Source organism: Ascaphus truei, chromosome 3 (assembly GCF_040206685.1).
Source record: "Ascaphus truei isolate aAscTru1 chromosome 3, aAscTru1.hap1, whole genome shotgun sequence".
Lineage (NCBI taxonomy): Eukaryota > Metazoa > Chordata > Amphibia > Anura > Ascaphidae > Ascaphus > Ascaphus truei.
Genome location: NC_134485.1, coordinates 332,385,739 through 332,398,279, shown reverse-complemented (window position 1 = coordinate 332,398,279; position 12,541 = coordinate 332,385,739). Strand labels below are relative to the sequence as shown.

At 44.4% G+C, this 12,541-nt stretch overlaps 1 protein-coding gene across 10 annotated transcripts in view; it reads left to right on the top strand.

Annotated features, from left to right (window-relative positions):
* The window catches only part of R3HDM2 (R3H domain containing 2), a 165,578-nt gene extending 155,055 nt beyond the window's left edge, over positions 1–10,523 (top strand). For 8 of the 10 annotated variants that reach the window (XM_075591510.1, XM_075591512.1, XM_075591507.1 and 5 more), the window contains 5 exons: positions 4,022–4,194; positions 4,819–4,963; positions 7,432–7,529; positions 8,556–8,640; positions 9,097–10,523. In XM_075591510.1, the coding sequence (XP_075447625.1) occupies positions 4,022–4,194; positions 4,819–4,963; positions 7,432–7,529; positions 8,556–8,640; positions 9,097–9,446 (851 nt within the window). In that variant the 3' untranslated portion in view covers positions 9,447–10,523. Of the gene's footprint in view, positions 1–4,021; positions 4,195–4,818; positions 4,964–7,431; positions 7,567–7,881; positions 7,942–8,555; positions 8,641–9,096 lie in introns of those variants that run through there. The other 2 variants (XM_075591517.1, XM_075591516.1) reach the window with 2 other exon arrangements.
* Positions 10,524–12,541: the final 2,018 nt, after the last annotated feature.

The following is a 12,541-nucleotide window of genomic DNA, read 5'->3' as shown; positions in this document are numbered from 1 at the left end:
GGGGGGCGGGCCAGTGACGTCACGGAGCTGGTTCGCCCTCATTGGGCGAACCGCTCACGTGACCGGCTCTGCGCTCCGGCGAGCGCCAAATCTAAAATTTGGATAAGACCTACGCTTCCTCACGCTTGCGGAAGCGTCGGCGAGCCCCTACTAAAGCCGCTCTCATTGCAGCTGTAGGGGCTCACTGATAAGCACCAGCGCGCCTCAGCACAGGTCACCGCCTAAGCGCTGACCATGCCCGAGGCCTTAGATTTGGTTTTGCTATAGCTTGAAAAGTTACTCCTCATTGCAACTAAAGTTATTTATTTATATAAACACATAAGATACTAGCCGCTCAACCTTAATTAATAAACAAGTTACAAATGAATATCTAAAGTATGAGGTTTAGGGGGATACTAATATATACAGAGTGACACAAGAAGGGTCAAAAAAAGATTCCCCACAATTGCACTCAGCCAAAAATATTAAAGTCTAATGTGTCAGACTAATGGTCTTCAAATGGTGGTGTATTCATTGGTGTCAATACACCTACTGTATGCTATACATCAGAGAAATATATCTGATGTGACTTAGAACCAATATCTGGTCATAGCAAAATGTCTAAAAGCATCAAAATAATACAATTTTATTAAACAAAGAGACTCACTAAGTGATACATATACACACACATTTATACAGTGTCAATAATGAAAATCTCCAATGGTGGGATACAAATGCCTATTGAAACAATGTAAATATTCAGATACATGTAAGCAACTATCTGTTATGTTGCAATAGCATCTGAGAATGAATATCACAATCCTCTTGATCTATAACCGAGTGGATAGGTAAATAGTACTTTAAATCCAAGTGATAATCCGTTACAGGTAGGTTACCTTTCCATATATATATTGATATCCTATCATATTGAATAACTAATGGGTACTAGAAAAGTAACCATGTGGTGGTGGAACCCAATATCCCCGGTTGTTTAAGCAAAGGGTTCAATCATAATGAAACATAGTGATTCAATAAGTTATATAAAACAGCACACATTTAAAGCAAAGCAGAACAGACACCCAAAAATATGGGTAAATGCCAGATACTTTTATACTCATAATATAGTGACTGGGTAATAAGACTATATAGTGTAACCCATGAGAGTCCCCAATGGTAAGAGGGAGAAATCTAAAGTCACAGTATAATATTAATAGATGTGTTCCAGTTGTTCTCTCATGTATGAGTATACATGGAATGCTCACAAAATAGTCCGTGAACCATTGCTGTCAGCTGTAGGGTAATCTATACATGTGGCTGCATTGCGGGAGACATCAGTTTTAGTACCCAGAGTCAGGCTTAACTCAGTCCCCCTCCCAATAGCTCAGTAATGCCAGAACAGCCAGTATGTCCAATCACTATTAAAATATAAAACCACCGCTATGCGACCAGTTTTGAGGAGTGTGATTTCGGGTGCATCGGTCTCCACCGCCCGACGCCATCGTCATGACGTCAGATAAAACCCGACTTTATAACAACATTCATATGCAGTAGTGTCCTTATCCAGGGCACTGTACATTAGTTAGCACAGACACAATCTGTGATTTTGATGCCCCTCGTTCTCTCTCCGCTTGCCTCTCGCTCTCCCTCTGCTTGCCTCTCGCTCTCCCTCCGCTTGCCTCTCGCTCTCTCTCCGCTCGCCTCTCGCTCTCTCTCCGCTGGCCTCTCGCTCTCTCCCCGCTCGCTCGCCTCTCGCTCTCTCTCCGCTCGCCTCTCGCTCTCTCGCCGCTCGCCTCTCGCTCTCTCTTGCCGCTCGCCTCTCGCCTCTCGCTCTCTCTTGCCTCTCGCCTCTCGCTCTCTCTCGCCTCTCGCTCCCTCGCCTCTCTCTCCGCTCACTGCCTCTCGCTCTCTGCTTGCCTCTCGCTGCCTCTCGCTCTCTACTTGTGTGCGTGTGTTCCTTTTTAACTATCTGCGAACGGATTGTCAAAAATTCTTCTGGGAACGGATTGCTCTTTGCATCTGAAAGAAAAAAAAATCTGCCATTTTGGATTTGTCCAATGAACCGCCCGATCCAAGGCGGATCCGAATTTGCATTTTATTTTATTTTTACTCGTACTTCTATCTTGCACTATCCCCACCTTTTATTTATCTGTCGATGGGCCTTATTCATCAAAGAGAATAAGCTACGGTATAACGCATTCTGTGAACTCGTTCACCTCAAAATGTTACCTCCAGGAACTTAACTCCCCTTTGCAAATGGTTTCCAATGGTCAAAAAAAGCAACTCAGTCTAGAAGGGTATAAATGAGAAGGTAATCCGTCCACTCCTTACTATTAGTAGGGGTGATCCAAGTATAACTCCTTATATAAATGTTATAAATAAATATTCGTAGTGTCTTAATTTGATTAGATTGTCTCCCCCCTCTTCCCCCCTCTTCTGCTTGTTAGAAGAGATTCATTGTCTTTGGCCGCGGTCCCAGTGCGCTGCATGAACAAGCACCGCCCCTCAGTGGGGCTGGGCCCAGTATGTACCCTCGCATGGAATGTGCAGCCGCGCTGTATGACACGTTTTTCCAAAGGCATTCAAATTGTATTTGCGATGGAGGGGTGGTCACGCCCCCGGCGGCGGCTCAGCCAATGATGGCGAACCAGCAGTGTGTGGTCATGGCCACACCCTTGGAAAACCCCAGCCACGCCCCGCCCCCCCGTCGCAATTTCCTGCATCTTCTCCCAGACCACAGATCGCGGTAAAGCGCTGTGCACTTGCTGCCGCCCCGCGCGTGCTCAGTGCACACTGGGACTGCGGCCTTTCACTTGCATCTATGCATTGAGACTAAGAACCAGCGAATTATGGTAGCTCTTTTATTCACTTTTTCATGTGTTTGAGTAATTTGTTTACATTTACTCATTTATATTAGGAATATATAGATATATACATATCCCTGGTTAATTTATTGCATATTTTATATAATTTGATTCATATACATTGTTGCTTGAATACACATTATGAAGGCTTAAGGCTTTATTTTAATGTTTTCTTTATGTAGATGTCCATACAACATCTCTATTTTAGGAGTTGGTGGTTCTATTATATGTACAGTATTTGATTTAGATACATTGTGCTGTCTACATTTGTATTTGTATGTTACTTTGTATGTGTTTTGTGGTACCCATGTGATCCTAACATAGAACAAGTTGTCTTTATTTTTTGAGTAATTTGAGTCCATGTCCAATTTATTAACCCGCAGGTGTGTAGTATATAGGACATACCTGTATTTGTTCTGGTCCTATCAGAGTGGAGGGGGCTATTTATAGGGTCACCTGGGTGCTTAGCCATATACTCTTTGAAAAGTTCCCATTGGAACGAAACGCATCAAAGTGCGGTTTTAGCATGTGTATATCTGTGTTTTTTTTTGATCATTAAATTTGGCATTTTTTATTAATTGCGTTTGAATGACTTTTTGACTAGCAGTGCACCGCCCCGCAGCATTTTGTCTATTTCTTTTATTTAAGACCGTTCATTACTTAATCACTTAATAGTGGAATTGGAGCAATTGTGTCTGGATGATCTTGATAGATCTGTGTCGCTTTATTACCTTGATATATGTAAGAGGCACCACACATAGATTGCCATATAGTGAGAGAAATTGGGTGTGGTAGTACAGCTGTTCCTAGGAGATAAACTACTAATAAGCATTGGGTTTTCTCAGTACCTGTGCCACGGTTACTTCATCCAGATCTTCTAAGCTTTGTTGCACATCACTGCCTGCAACATTATGAATAGGAGGAGTTTCTTTTGCCCAATTGTCACTGTGGGTATTTCAGTACCCAGAGGGAGCTGGAGAGGCAGTTATAGGGAAAGGTTGAAATTGTCCTCACTGATGGAAGAAGCTGCAAAGAAACTGGGACTGCTACAGTATTTCAGGTCACCAATTGACTTCCTATCATATTGTCCAATGCTGCCATCTAATGTCTTTGCTGTTCTACTGCACTTTTTCCTAAATATTTCAGATGACCTAACTGAGTCACTTCACTACCTTTTTCAGGAGTCAGCCCTTCAAGCATGGGAGTTGTGGTAATGCAGCTGAATGTGCCCAACGGCCCTCAAGCAACATCGCAGAACCCACCTATGGTCCAGTGGAACCACTGTAAATACTTCAGTGTTGACCAGCGGGGGCAGAAACCAGAGCATCTGTATAGCCCAGATGCCAGCAGTCAGGTAGGTAGAGATAATTGCTCAAACTAGGTTGAGCCATGGCAGATTATGTAGTACTACAAAATGAACGTCCCTCTTCCCTTTTGCCTGGATCCTGTTTATACATAGAACAGACACTGTAAATGCATGTGCTGTGCAAGCTTTTCATCCAATACACATGTGGGTCTCTCACTCCAGACCCTTGTTATACTTAATGCAGGAAATACACAACCATATACTGTGCAATTATTATCCTCTTGCTAAATCGTCAGAAACCCAGTCTATTAACTACCCTGTGTACTGTGTAGAAACTGGAGTCATAGTTGGATTACCTTGCAGGTTTGAGTTAAAGGGCAAAATATCAACTTTAATAAAATAATTATCCCATTACTGTATCTATTTTTGTCCAGTGCAATGTAATTGTCCGTCTTAGTCTCTAATGAATTTCCATTTCAGATTTTGGTGCACTACAGCTCTTTCAGCTTTCAATGTGACAGATTCTGTAATCTTTTTCTCCTTGCCTCTACCTTCCCTCTAGTGAGAGATTTTCACTTAATACCCTCTCTCTACACCTTCCAAAACATTCTTGGGTTTCGTTAATTAAGTTGTGTTTATTTGCATTCAACTTTCTTGTCTTCCACTTTGCAGGCCAATAACCTGATGAGCAGCCCCATTACATCCCCAGCACAGTCCCCAACACCTTCCCCAGGCACAAACCTGAACAGTATGTGCACAGGGCTCTCTCCACTTTCTGTCCTCACACAATTCCCCCGGCCTGTGGGCCCAGCACAAGGTAATTAAGGTCTATGTAGTAGTATTCACCATTGGTGTAAAGTAACACTCATTCATGGGTCCCTTTTGCCTTTGTGTTACATGCTGTACTGGCAGAAGGTTGATGGCCATTAGTACTTCCAATTAGTGTCACAGTAAGAAAGCCATAGACATGTTGGCCATAGGTCGGTGTCCTTAAAACACACGGTCTTCGGAAAGACACTGTCTGTCTGAATCCGGTCCGCAGGTTTCCGTGGATCGTTTTATCCAAATAAGATTCGCTCACCGAAATCCGTGCGGATTGGATACTATTGTTTTGTATTGTATGTCTTTATTTATATAGCGCCATTAATGTACATAGCGCTTCACAGTAGAAATACACGTGGTAATCAAATAAATAACAGATAATATAAATAACAGATCATGGGAATAAGTGCTTTAGACATAAAAGTAACATTAAGGAAGAGGAGTCCCTGCCCCGAGGAGCTTACAGTCTAATTGGTAGGTAGGGAGAACGTACAGAGACAGTAGGAGGGAGTTCTGGTAAGTGCGTCTGCAGGGGGCCAAGCTTTATGTATCATGTGTTCAGAATATCCACAGTACTATTCATATGCTTCTTTAAGCAAGTGTGTGGGGCAGTCAGTGAAAAAGGTTTAAGGCGGGAGAAGGCTTTAGATACAAAGGGGGTAGAAAGAAGACATCCTTGAGAAGAACGCAAGAGTCGGGATGGTGCATAACGAGAAATTAGGGATGAGATGTAAGGAGGGGCAGAAGAGTGTAAAGCTTTAAAAGTGAGGAGAAGAATGGAGTGTGAGATGCGGGATTTGATCGGAAGCCAGGAGAGGGATTTCATGAGGGGAGAAGCTGAGACAGATCTAGGAAAGAGTAGAGTGATTCTGGCAGCAGCGTTTAGGATAGATTGTAGGGGAGACAGGTGAGAGGCAGGAAGGCCGGACAGCAGGAGGTTACAGTAATCAAGACGGGAGAGAATGAGGGCCTGAGTCAGAGTTTTAGCAGTCGAGCAACAGAGGAAAGGGCGTATCTTAGTTATATTGCGGAGGAAAAAGCAACAGGTTTTAGAAATGTTTTGAATGTGAGGGGCGAATGTGAGAGAGGAGTCGAGTGTGACCCCTAGGCAGCGTGCTTGGGCTACTGGGTGAATGATGGTAGTTCCAACAGTAATGTGGAAGGAGGTAGTAGGGCCAGGTTTGGGAGGAAGTATGAGGAGCTCTGTTTTAGCCATGTTGAGTTTAAGGCGGCGGAGGGCCATCCAGGATGATATAGCAGAGAGACATTCAGAAACTTTGGTTTGTACAGCAGGTGTAAGGTCGGGTGTTGAAAAGTATATTTGTGTGTCGTCAGCATAGAGGTGATAATTAAACCCAAAAGATGTTATTAGGTCACCTAGAGAGAGTGTATACAGAGAAAAGAGGAGAGGTCCCAGGACAGAGCCCTGGGGTACCCCACAGAGAGATCAATAGAGGAGGAGGAGGTATTAGCAGAAGAGACACTGAAAGTACGATGGGAGAGGTAGGATGAGATCCAGGATAGAACTTTGTTCCGAATACCAAGAGTATGGAGAATGTGGAGGAGAAGAGGGTGGTCCACGGTGTCAAATGCAGCAGAGAGGTCGAGTAATATGAGCAGAGTATAATGACACCTGTCTTTGGCAGCATGGAGGTCGTCAGTTATTTTAGTGAGGGCTGTTTCCGTGGAGTGAGCAGTACGGAAGCCAGATTGTAGAGGGTCTAGGAGAGAATAGGTGTTGAGAAAATGGTGTTGAGAAAATGGAGCAAGCGAGAGAATACAAGACGTTCAAGGAGTTTAGAGGCAAAAGGCAGGAGGGAGACAGGTCGATAGTTAGAAGGACAGGTAGGGTCAAGCTTGCTGTTTATGTGTAATGGTATGACTGTTGCATGTTTGAAGGAGGATGGAAAGGTTCCAGAGCAGAGGGAGGAGTTAAACGTGTGTGAGCGTAGGGATTATAGTAGGAGCAAGAGGTTAGAATCTTTAGAATCAGAACTCTTGATTCCATCTTGAATCCAAGTTCGAATTCTAAAAATCAGATGTCGAGACAGAGGACTCGATTTAGTAGTATCTGCGTGCGTGTGTGTGTTTGTGTGTGTGTTTGTGTGTGTGTGTTTGTGTGTGTTTATCCCCTCTAACCAGCCTCCAAATAAATTAGGGAGAAATGCTTGTGCTGAAAAAGGAGTACACTGGGAGATATGCAGAGTATATTTAAATGAGTCAAATCACACATTTCCTAAAAAGATTTCCATAAGAACTATGTTGCGTTAGCAAGCCTAGGGCACCTAGTGGCTGGAATGGTTTACTGGTGTCTGACCCGGATGTAGGCGGAAAATTCATCCATCTCTATGTATTGGTGCCACCCATTCTTTTGTTTGTCCCTTCTTGTGGTATGAAGGACAAAATGTGATGGCATGTAGGCCTCCAGTGCCGATTTGGGTTTACAAGTTGTTTTTCTTCCAGGTGATGCTCGGTACTCTCTACTTGGACAGCCACTGCAGTACAACCTTTCGGTCTGTCCCCCCTTATTGCACAGCCAGTCCCCTTACTCAGCACAACTGGTACGGTTTTATCATAAGGGGAAGATGTAGCTTAAAGGTGCATTCATGCTTACAAACCTACATATCACTTTTCTCAGTTCTTTACACTTCATAATCAAATGGTATTACATTTAGTTCACTTTTATGTCTTTAACTTATGATGCCTGACCAAGTAGCAAGTGTAGTCTAATCGAGCCTTCCTCCAATGCTCTATAAAAATCCACTTCTTTTCTCCTCACATGCTCTATTAACGCATAAGAGAGAACTCTTAGATAACACTTATTTGTATGTGCTTACTTTGGCGAGAAGGAAAGCTTATTTGCAAGCTATCCATAAGGCCTACAAAAAATGCATATTGTATGTTTTTTCTCAGAGCGGCTTCAGTGCTTTTACTTAAAAGTGCCGCAATTCAACTACAGAACTGTGGAGACAGGTATTTAGAATATTTGCTCAAATTTCTTTATTTCTTTTTTTACTACGAGTAAGATTGAATGCACCTTTATAGAGAGCTGCATTGTTTGTTTCATTGTTTGCTAGTAGAACAACTACAATACATTTTCCCTCTGTGAAGAGTTTGTTTTTCACGTTTGTGGCTGGGTGACGGATTTTCGTTTTCTATTGTGTTGTAGTCTTTTACATGGGGTCCGGTGCTCTGTAGGTGCTTGATAACATAGAAGCTGTGAGTGTGGGAAGGATGGGTATGTTTTTGGACTTGTGATTGGGTTTGTTTTACTTGCCGTTGGAAGTTGTTTCAATTCTGTGGCAGCTTCGGAACCCCACGTTTTTAAGGTTGACATAGTTGTGTGCTGATTTTCAATACCTGTTCTATGTGGTTATTCATGCTCCTGGGAGGGGGTGTGTGTGAATATGCTCTGATGCTCTATTATTAGTGGGGAGATAACAGAACTTCTTCTTTATTATCACCTTTTCTTGGTGGTCGAAGAGTGACATGTAAAGTGTAAGAGCATGGGGGTTGGGTGTAGAACATGGACTATTAAAACTTTGACTGCTGCTCACCATTTAGGCCTTTATCCCCTCTCCCTGTAGGGACAGACAGGGATGAAGCATGGGAACCGAGGAAAGAGACCGGCTCTGAAATCGGCATCCACGGACTTGGGCACAACTGAAATAGGCAAGTGACATTCACCCTACAGTATGTACTACTGTCACTGTATGTGAGCCATGTATAGCAAAGAGGCAGGAGAGGGCAATGTGCTAATATCAGAAATAGGCTTGCTGTTTCAGTGGATCATCTATGCGCTTTAACAATTGTGTGCGCTTACTATAAAGTTTCATGTCCATCCTGTACTATCTGTGTCACCTTGACACAGTAGTGTGAATGCCGTTTAGGAGAGATTTCCTTTGCCACGTTGCATCCTGTGCTTTTGGTGTTTAAGGACTGTGTGTATTGATTGGAAGCATTGTCATCAGAGTCGTATGTTTGGGAATGCATGCCCTGCTACTACATTGTTTACAGTTAAGAATTTAGCAAGGCAGTTTGCCAGGAAGCGTTTTTTTGAGACATTTGCAACGTCACTCCCCTCAGTATATCTGCTTTCACACCTGTCTCTTCTCCCACCTTTCCTAGTTCTTGGACGGGTTCTGGAGATCACAGACCTACCTGACGGAATCACGCGAGGTGATGCGGGCAAGCTTTTCACACAGCTGGCGATGTCTGGGGCCAAAATCCAGTGGCTGAGGGACACTCGGGGCCAGCCCTCGGGGCCTTGCGGCGATAACAATGGACCTGCAGAAAATGGCCGTCCCCCCCATAACAGTGACTTGGCAGCCTTTTATACCATCGTGGCAGTCTTCCCCAGCACCATGGCAGCACAGAACGCCTCCTTGCAGCTTAACGGCCCAATCAGCCGTTTCAAGCTGCGCAGCATCAAAAAGAACTACGACTTGCGCATACTGGAACGTGCCAGCTCGCAATAGCGTGTGGAGATGGGTGGAGGAGGTGTGAGCGAGGAAGCAAGAGGGCTGAGAGGGGAAACTGGGAGAATGCAAGACACATCTTCTCCCTTTCCCACGTTCTCTTCTTCCTCCTTCCCCATTCCTCCCCAAATAAGAAGCACACTGGACTTATAAATACAGCCTCTCCTTACCCAGCCCTCCCTCTCCTCTCACCTTTATTTTTAGCCGTCCCTTTCACCTCTTTCACATTCTCATTCGCTCACCTTTTCATTTGTCTACAAATCAATCCTTCACTCTTGGTTCACCCTCCGGTTCTCACACCAGTTTCTGATCTTGTGCGCTCTCATTTTCATTATAACTTTCTCTCCTATCTTGCTATCCAGCTCTTTTCATTGCATTCACTGCTTTCTTTTACTGCTGCGGTCTCGCATGCTTGGTTTCTCGCCATCGCTCTTTCTGGTCTACTGTATCTTTCTCTCCAGCTCTTTTTCAATGTGTCCTGCTTTTCTTTCACTTTCTCTCCTGTTTTCTCCTCTGTGCCTCTTTTATTGCTCTTACCGTTTTTCATTTTCATTCTCGCCCTCCACTCCCCATGCCCTTGCTTTTCCTCTGCCTCTCCCATTTGTTTTCTTGCACATACTGCATACAGTACATTGCATTACTTCGCAGTAAGTTGCAGGCTCTTCTACCGAAGGGATTAAACCTACTGTATATCTTTCGGTTTGTGTATTTCCCCCTCTTCTAATTCTTTCCTCCGCGGTTATATTGATATAGACATTACCCATTTTTTTGCTGATTGCGAGATGATGTTCTCTCTAGCGGGTATCAAGCTACCATAGGGTGAAGGAAAGAACAAATTTTTTTTAATTATTTTTCTTTTTGCCCTGAGTGGTAATTCTGCCTTTTTTATTTCTTTTTCTTGGAGTTGGTTGTCCCTGAACATTGTATATTTTTTTTTGTTTTTTTTTCGTTGACGCTTGTGAGAGTACATTAACATGGGTATTTATTTGCACAAATGGGCTGTACTCACTGTAAATTTTATTTAATCCAATTTTGTTTTTAAATATGAAAAAAAAAAAAGTCTGTGTCACATTAAAACAGTAGTGTGTCCTTTTCTTTATCGCTTTGGTAAATAAGATCTCTGCTTGTGTTGTCATTGCTGGCTCAGGGCTCCACTCTCACAGGTTCCGTGCAAGCCTGAGACGGCCTTAACATAGTGCACGGCTGTCAAAGTTGCGGGCCGCATGCCACCTTGTGGAGGTGTCGCCATGCGGCCAGCGCTCGCGAGCCAACGGGGGAGACCCGGGACAGGTGTGCCGTGCGCAATGACTGCGGGGGCCCAGTGAGCGCCGGAAGTTGGTGGTGCGCGCTGCCTCCCCCGCTGGTGTGCAACGGAAGGCGGCCACGGCATCAGAGGCTTTCCCAAGGTAAGATGCGGGGGAAGTAGTTAAATGAGGGGCTATTGTGGGGGAGGAGGGCAGGTGTGAAGCTATTGGAGGTGGTTATGGTGCTATTGTGGGGAAGGGATATTGTCAGGGCCGCCGACTGGAGGACAGATGCCCGGGCGCCGTGAGTAAAGGGGACCGGCAAACCTTGCATAGGGGGCCTGGTGGAGGCTTACCTTGGGGGTGCCTGTTTGACACAGCATGCTGCAGGCAGGTGGAAGGGTGGCTCCCCTGACAAGTACATCGGTGGGCACCCTTCAGCAATCAGCTCTACAGACCCCTTCAATCCGGAACAGCAGGTAGGCTCATCCCTATCCCCTCTCCCCGCCTCTCTTTCTCCCCCCCTCTCTCTCCCCCCCTTCCCTCTCCACCCCTCTCTCTCCCTGTCCCCCCCTCTGTCTGTCCCCCTCTCTGTCTCCCCACTCCCCACTGCCTGCTCGCTCTTCCCCCGCACACCGCCCGCTCGTGTGTTTGTGTTGCAAGAGTTATTGAGAAAGAAAGAAAAAGATACCAGCGATGTTTTTGTATTTTTAATAAGAAAAAACACAAGATAAAAAGTGTGCTCTTAGGTTATAGTGACTTTTTATTTAAAAAAAAAAAATGCTGATGCGGCCTAAGTCTTGCATTCGGACTTAGGAATCGGCACCCGAGCTATTCTGAGTTTCCATGGCCAGGCATAGTGCTTTGAACAGTGCTTGTGGTGCCTATGACAGCCTAAGTCAGGGGTGCACAATTTTCCAGGGGGTGGGAGGGGGATGCGGCGGTTACAGAGATCCAGCGCTCTCCCCAAGTCTTTTAAATTAAATCCTTTGGGGGATCGCGCGAGGCCTCTGTAACTGTCTCCTAGCTTATCTGCAGGGAAGTTTCGCCATGGTAACCTGGCATCAAATGACGCCGCGTTGCCATGGCAACATGACGTCACATGGCCCTGCAACGTCATTTGACACCGGAGCAGTGACAGGGGCACGAGCAGGGGAGAAGAGCAGGCAGGGGGGCACAGGGAGAACACTTAGGCCAAGGGTGCGCAAAGTTATCAGAGCAAGTATGTTTCCCTTTATCCAGTGGGTGGGGCTCAGTGACTTCAGTGTTCTTCTTTAGTAAACACAAGAAACATGCAGTATTCATAGCAAGTATACTGTACATTGTAATGAGTTGAACATTCAAACATTTTTAGACCTTAGGCATGGTAACAGTATCCCTATGGTAAGAGGGGTTATTTGATCTTTGTTGTATACAGTAAGACTTACTCTTCAGGACCTAAGTCATGGTTCTCTGTTTCATTACAGTATATGCTCCATCATTGAATTGACTAATTATAGTCCAACAGCTGGAAACATGTTTTGAGTTAGAGGAGACAATAATTCACTGGTAAACTCCGAATAGGATGAATATATTCTACTTTTGTATGTGAATATAAAGTTAATAATGGATGCAAAACATGCCTACAACAAGAACCACCCACGTGAATCTGGACCCTCTTGTTTTATTAAACATTCAACCTAGTTGTTGAAATGGTAAAAAAAAAAAAAGTTTTTTTTTTTTTTTTTTTTTTGTTTCTGAACTGGCAAATGTACGGTATCTACATTTCTGTGCAAAATAAGGCCTGAACTGCTGAGTATCATAAAGTGAAGGGATTGCTTTGTCTTATGAAATGGTGATATTTGACAGATG